The 7,102-nt window shown below is 43.7% G+C and overlaps 1 protein-coding gene across 1 annotated transcript; it reads right to left on the bottom strand.

Annotated features, from left to right (window-relative positions):
• Nucleotides 1-419: 419 nt before the first annotated feature.
• On the bottom strand, nucleotides 420-6,695 carry LOC139378728 (uncharacterized). The gene is made up of 4 exons (XM_071121171.1): nucleotides 5,835-6,695; nucleotides 5,144-5,196; nucleotides 4,960-5,063; nucleotides 420-4,424 (listed from the first exon to the last, which is right to left on the bottom strand). The coding sequence occupies exons 1-4, from the start codon at nucleotides 6,602-6,604 to the stop codon at nucleotides 1,320-1,322; spliced, it is 4,032 nt and encodes a 1,343-aa protein (XP_070977272.1). The 5' UTR covers nucleotides 6,605-6,695; the 3' UTR covers nucleotides 420-1,319.
• Nucleotides 6,696-7,102: the final 407 nt, after the last annotated feature.

The following is a 7,102-nucleotide window of genomic DNA, read 5'->3' as shown; positions in this document are numbered from 1 at the left end:
ATGACGTGGCACGCAACCATTGGTTGGTGCATGCAATGTCTGAGCAGGGGATTGTGGCCATTGTCTGCAGTACGATTGGTTAAAGCGCAGCTGTGTATCCCGTGTTAGTGGGCAAGTGAGCATTATTTCGAAATCAAAACCCAACCCTCAAGTAAGTCACGATGAACCCACTCACAGTACATCACCTGCCAACTCTCCTGTGATTTAGCACTAGCGGCCCTCTATGGTTCGTCTGAGGACAGCAAGCACTTTGGGACTTGGGCAACGGAAGACATATCGCGTCCACCACTTTACAAGAAGCTATTGCAGTGGACTTTCTGTTTCTTCATATCATGATTAATAATACTCAGGAAAACGTTTTTGTGAAACTTTAGTGGAATTTCTGAAAACATTTGCAGGAAAAATGTAGTCTGTCAAAGTCAAATACAGGACTTTTAATGGAACGACAAAGCCACAGAAATCACACAACTTATTATATCATCATCATCATCATCTCCAATCCTTACAATGATTAAATGACGAAAAAGTGCAGTCCATTTGACCTTACTGTCTGTAGGCTACAAGTCTGAGAAAGATAGGTCAGATATGGGCCAGTAAGTGATCTCCCAGGATCAGAGAGATATTGTAATATTATGTCTGCCTAAAGTATACTCCAGCCCAGTCAACTGCTGCCAACACGGATGTGTGACTTATACATTTCAAGTTCACTACAGAGGAGCGACATGATGACCATACAGATCAGCTAGTCTAAATGAAAACATTTGAACTACTGTGCAGCAATGACTATGCAAGGCACTCTTTAGTCAGCTTCTAGAGCTGAGGAAAATCTGGACAGCTTTTTCTTGAAGCTCGTATGTTATCGTTGTTGAGAAAGAAAAAAAAACTTAAAATAAATAAAGAAAGAAAGAAACTTCACTTTCAAATCTCCAATGCCCCACTCGGTTTAGCTAACCCTTTTTGTCCTCTATTGGAATAATGGATTTCATTCCCCTTTAATACTTTGGTACATTTTCACTTTTGATATTGGGCCCATAAAACACTGCAACAAACTTAAACAAATCATGGTAACTCTATATTGAGTTGCTCTCATACTTCTGTTGTAACACTGTCATTATGCTGGTAACAACATTGTATAAACAACTGCATTATAATTACAATAGCTAATACTGAAGTACTATGTACAGTAACAACAATGTTGCCACAGTAGAAATGACAGTGTTACTACACAGGTATAAGAGCAACTTCATGTAAAGTGTTACCCAAATCATACACACACATGCGCACGTGCACAATATTATTATTTTATACACACAAGCACTTCATCTCTCCCCATCTATTCTGTCAGTCCCTGCCACGCGTTGCCTATCTGCCACACAGCACCACCAATACAGTGAAAACAAGTAGAGGCCAAAGCACGCTGGGAAATTATACAAAAGAGTGGTAAAGACAAACACTGCTACCAAAAGGGCATAAACCAATGCTCTGGTTACGCTACTGAGAGAGAAGAACACCCTCAGCCATGCCAAGACGCTGCTGGCAGCATCCTCCACTTTCTCTGAGGGAGGAGGGCTCGTACGGCTGCTGAGGGTCTCCTGATCCTCCCCTAATGACGATGGGTTTTGGGTTGACCCCTGACTGACCCCTGACTCACTCCCGTCACTTACCACTGTGTTAAATCTTGTGCTTAGAGATGATGAACGAGAGAAGACAGTTGTACCTCTGTTTGAAAGAGGTACATCTCCCATAGAGGGCTCTGCATTGCTACTGGGTGTAGTTTGGCTACGTCCTGGTCTCGGTGTAAAGGTCAAATTGGGAGCTGTACGTGCCTTCATGAGAGAATCTACCTCGGAGTCTATGTCTGTCACCACTTTCTGAGTGAGGCGTTTTGGCTGATGGATCGGCACATTTTGAATGACTTCAGGCACGTCTGACAGTTTCTCCTCCTTCTCAGTGTCTTGTTCGGCTAAAGGACAATTATCAACCGACTGCAAATATAGCACCTCTTCTAACGTTTCCTCATTCAAACCTTTCTGTTCTCTGAAATATTCATCTTCACCCAACTCTACCTCTTTTCCCAACCATTCTTTATCATCCTTCACAATAAGTTCTTTTGACCCTTCTGACAACTTTCCATTTTCATCTTGTCTTGGGCATTCAACGTTTTCCATTGTCACTTCATGCTCTCCTTCCTTTTCCATTGACACGTCCTCACTCTCATTTCCAGTGTTTGCTGTATCGTCCGTTAAGTCCTCCTTTTCCTCCTGCGCTGGAGTTTTGAAACTTATTTCTTCATGTATCTGTTCGGTGTCTCTCTGTCTGGACATTTCGGGCATGACATTGTCTGTCTTTTCCACTTCTCCTGTGGTCTTTTCCCTATATACTTCAGGCTCTGTTAGGTTGTTTGTTGATGATTCTTCATCCATATCAATGTCTCTGTATAGCTCCTCTTCATTTAGGCTCTGATAGATGTCTTCTTCTTGCCTTGTATTTGACCAGAATCCCTCTTTGTGTGTTTGGTTGGATCTGAATTCTTCAACCTCTTCTAGGTTGTCTCTGTCTCTCAGTTCTTCATCAAACTGACTCCCTCTGAATTCCTCAACTTCTTCTAGGTTGTCTCTGTCTCTCTGTTCTTCATCAAACTGACTCTGTCTGAATTCCTCCAATTCATTTGATCTGAATTCTTCATTGAGTGTTTGGTTCGGTCTGAATTTTTCAGCAAATGTCCGGTTCGCTCTGTCTATCTCTTCATCCTTATGATTCAGGCGTAATTCTTTGTCTGTATCGCTCCGTCTGTCATCTTCTTCGCCCTGATGGTTTGGGGAGAATTCCTCTTCCATCTCAATTTTGTTCGGTCTGAATTCCTCTACCTCAGTTTGGTTCCAGCTGAATTCATCATCGAATGTTTGGTTCAGTCTCGATTCCTCTTCATCTTTTTGATTTGATCTAAATTTCTCTGCCTCTGATTGTTTTGGTTTTAATTCATCTTCCACTGTATTAAATGGTCTGATTCCAACTTTGTCTGATTTGTTTGGACTGAGTTCCTCTTTGTGTGTTTGTTTCAGGCTTGATTCTTCTTTTTCTGTTTGATTGAGCCTGAATTCATCTTCATGCGTTCGACTCGGCCTGAATTCTTCAAACTGTGTTAGGTTCAGTTCTAAATACATTCTCTCTCTTTGGTTCATTCTGAATTCATCTTCCACTGTCTCACTCTGTTTATGCAAAACGTCTCCTGTGAGGTCTTGTGTGAATTCTTTTTCCTCTGGTTGGTTCGGCCTGAATAGCTCATCCTCTTTGTAGGCCTGTGTGAATCCCTCCTCCACTCCATAGCTCTGTGTGTTTGTTTTATCCTCTGTCCTCTCTCCGACTGTCTCCCTAAATGTCACAGTATCATCAGCTGCTTTGTGCACATTGCCTTTAACCTCTGCTTCCACGTCGGAAGAAAGCGTCTTGTCTTGCCTTTCTGCCTGCCAGATTCTATCTACTGCATTGGCATTCTGAGATTCTGCCATTGCTGTCATATCTGTTGTCTCGGTCTCCCCAGAGCTTGTTACCGGCTCTGCTTTATATGGTGTGAAAGGCTCCTCTTCTCTTCTTCTCCCCCCCTCCACATGCTCATAGCACTGAGCCGTGCTGTCAACAGAGCCCCCGACCACCCTTGCAGCACCCGAGGGAATGGATTCCTGTAGAGTGTATGTTACAGGGATAGCCTCTGACCTTTGGGAAGGATCATAAACCAACGCTTTGTCGTCTCTGGGGACGGTGACACCCGAGCTTGACAGTGGCTCCTTGGCAATGACCACAGGCATCACATGATCGTGAGCTCCCAACATCAGTTCATCTACTGTGCAGTCTGTGTACCTTTGTGTATTTGAGTCCAAGTCATCCTCCAGCTGGTTCTCGACATTTGAGGATGTCTCAAAATCCTCCGTTTCAATTGATGGGCAAACTGAAGTTGCTGACTGTAGCCATTCAGACTCTGGCACACTGGTGGTATCTTTGGGATCTGTGCCATTGAGAAAGGCTTCCCACAGATCACAAACAGAGGTTTGCTCTCCCAGATTGTCCTCTGACTTGTCTGATGTGAGCTGAGCTGTGGTCCTTGTTCTAATCCAGTCATCCTCATCTGGAGTCCCCACACGCATGTTATCTTTGCCCCAGTCCAGGGATAGTAGGGGTATCTGGTGGTATGTCATTATTTGAGGGGTATCATTGGTTTGTTTCTGCTGGCGTAATCGTAGGAGACTGGAGGCGCTGTCCCCTAGGGGTTTGATTCTGATGTCAGGCAGTAAAGGTGGTTTCTCCAGTCCATTATGTGGTAGCCCATTGGAAATGTGTTCCCGTCTTGCTGCCTGCTCTCGCTGAGAAAAGCATTCCTGCACTCGTGCTGAACGGGCCGCCCTTCGCCTGCTCCTCTGACTATCCCCCTGTCGGTCAACAAGAGAAGGAAAAGGGCATATTTAGGTTTGGACTTACTTAGTTGCCTACACTAAAATGTGTTTTAACATCTGATCTAACAAGGACTAATATAAAACATATTTTAACTTATTGCAATAAATCAAATATGTAAATTGTGTAGAATATTGCAATGAGATTGGAACTTAGGGTGCAATACCATTTTTTTTTTTTACATACTTGCCCTCAGCATTTACCAGTGGTACACATGACTGCAATAAAAGAACGTATGGTATGCTCTCAAGTATCATGTAAAATGTCTCACAGCCTCCTCACGTACAGTAGGTTACACCGACTCACGCGTAACTAGCTGTACAGACATACCTTACTGCAGAAAGAGCATGGTTGGTAATGATACTCAAACACGTATTAACTATATGTATTTTATGGTGAGAAATGTGTTAAATACTATTTTCTGTAAAAATGTGTATGAGAAAGTAGCATAGCACCCCACCCAGGACATATCAAAATGTTTGTCAGCCCTTTAGTACAAATGATTGACCTCACCAAATGTTTGTGATGGTAATCCTCACGATGCAAATTAGAGAGCAGATGCTCTGCGTTGTCCACCGTTTTCCTGCCAGCCCCCTCTGCTCTATGTGTAGCTGAATCTGGAAAAGAAATGGCTCAAAGACTCAGATCCACAAGCATGGTGTTCAGATTTCACAGACATAATATGAGCGATGCACACCTGGTGCGTCTGTAGTGGTCTCCAAGGGGTTCTCCTCAGCGCTGTTCATCTTACTGTCAACAGAGGAGAGATCAAATTACATGTGTAATTTATAGGGCAAAACAATACTGTTATGGGGCAACAAAAAAAAAGGAATAGTGTTCCTCAAGAATCAAAACACAGGTTGTTAAGCTTTTGGTCCTAAAGTAAAAATGTAAAAAAGGAATAGTGTTCCTCAAGAATCAAAACACAGGTTGTTAAGCTTTTGGTCCTAAAGTAAAAATGTAAAAAAGGAAACCTGTTTTTTTTATATCCCCAGTCAATATCAGACGTAATGGAAAGATGGAGTGACAGTAGCTCCCCGACACTAGATCACATGGGGAGCTATTTGATACGGTATTCTAGCACAATGGAAATCTCTGATAAAGCTAACTCCAACAATCCAACAATCATGCACAGGTGATCCATCTAGAATGATAGAGAATACTTATATATAAATAAATGTCACACTAATAATCAAATGTTTTCCTATTTCACTAAGAGATAATAATATGCTTTAAGGCTATTACTCAATTTGCAGGCAGAACTACTACTTGTTTGTAATCTATGGTATAGTGATTAATACTTAGTTCTTTAATACTTCAGTGATAGTGTGTTTCTACCGTTTACTGTCAGCAGCGGGAACAAGAATAGGACCGGGGTGACTCCTCACCTGTTGACTTTCAGACAGCTTCTCTTCTCTCTCCAGTTATTTACTTCCTGTAGCTGAGCCTCCATCGCTGTCAGGCCTCTGCCTCCCTTTTTGTGGCAGAACAGCACGTAGTTCATGTCCCTGTTGTTTGCCCAAAAGGTTCCCATCGATGTCTCGTATCTGAGGCAGAACTCCACTTTGGTGCCCTCCATCGCAAAGGGAGGCACGAGGGTAAGCCTGAACGCAAACCTGTCCGTCGTTCCATCGCTGGAGCCCGGGACATACTCAGCCAGCAGGTCAAAGCTGGTCTTCCAGCTATCCAGAGTGATCCGGATATAAAGGGATTTATTGTAGCACAGGTTCACCACCCTGATAATTCCCCTGAGCGCGGTGGTGCCAGGAAGTAACTCAATACTCTCCAGCTCCAGCTTCTGATCCTGGAGTCTCTGTTCGAGTTCCTCCGGAGACGAGGGCACGGTAAACAAAGATGACAGGTAATACTCGTCCGGTTCTTTAACTTTGACCTCGGGCTCCGGGGGGTCAACGACCTCTGCCCCCGTCAGGTCTGTACTGTCAAACTCCTTGACGTACACCAGATCTAGACCGAAGGCGTCAGCAAAGGACACCTTCCTACAGATGACGGCCGGGGGCTCGGGCTCCAAACCATCTGACTCGTCCGACTCGTTCATGGCGTTTTTCTGTGGGGGGAGGCTTCCTCGCTCCTCTTCCTCCCTCACTCCCCCCTCTTTAATATCCCTGCTGCCCCAGGTTCTGGTGTCTGGAGCCTCCATGAAGTTTGAGGGCCCGAGAGGCCTTGGATCGTCTGCAGACAACAGTGGGCTGACTGTCTGTCTACATTGGGAAGGGAGGACAGAACCAGAGCGCTGTGACGACACTCGAGAGGACGTGACTTGACATATGGGGTCCAATTACAGCTGAATATTGTGGTGTAAGCCAGGCCTATTAATAGGTCTCATATAATATGCTAGTCTGGCCCCTGCAGTCATCTGTCACAACATAACGTCTCTCATATCTGTTGCAATAAAGAAATATACCAGTATATTATAAAATATAACAAATTTAAGACAGAGGCAAACATGTACAGTCGTATGAAAAAGTTTGGGCACCCCTCCTGAGGCTGCATAATAATTTACTCTGTCATCACAGAAAATGACCACAGTGGCATGCCATTCATTTTCTAATAAAAGCTGAGTACTGGGGTATTGTCCAGACAATGATTTTTAGTGTAGCAATATTAAGTTGTATGAAATTAAATCAGATGTGAAAAA

Source organism: Oncorhynchus clarkii, chromosome 21 (genome assembly GCF_045791955.1).
Source record: "Oncorhynchus clarkii lewisi isolate Uvic-CL-2024 chromosome 21, UVic_Ocla_1.0, whole genome shotgun sequence".
Taxonomy (NCBI): Eukaryota; Metazoa; Chordata; class Actinopteri; order Salmoniformes; family Salmonidae; genus Oncorhynchus; species Oncorhynchus clarkii.
The sequence above is the reverse complement of the archived record's forward strand: the minus strand, read 5'-3'. Positions and strand labels throughout refer to the sequence as shown.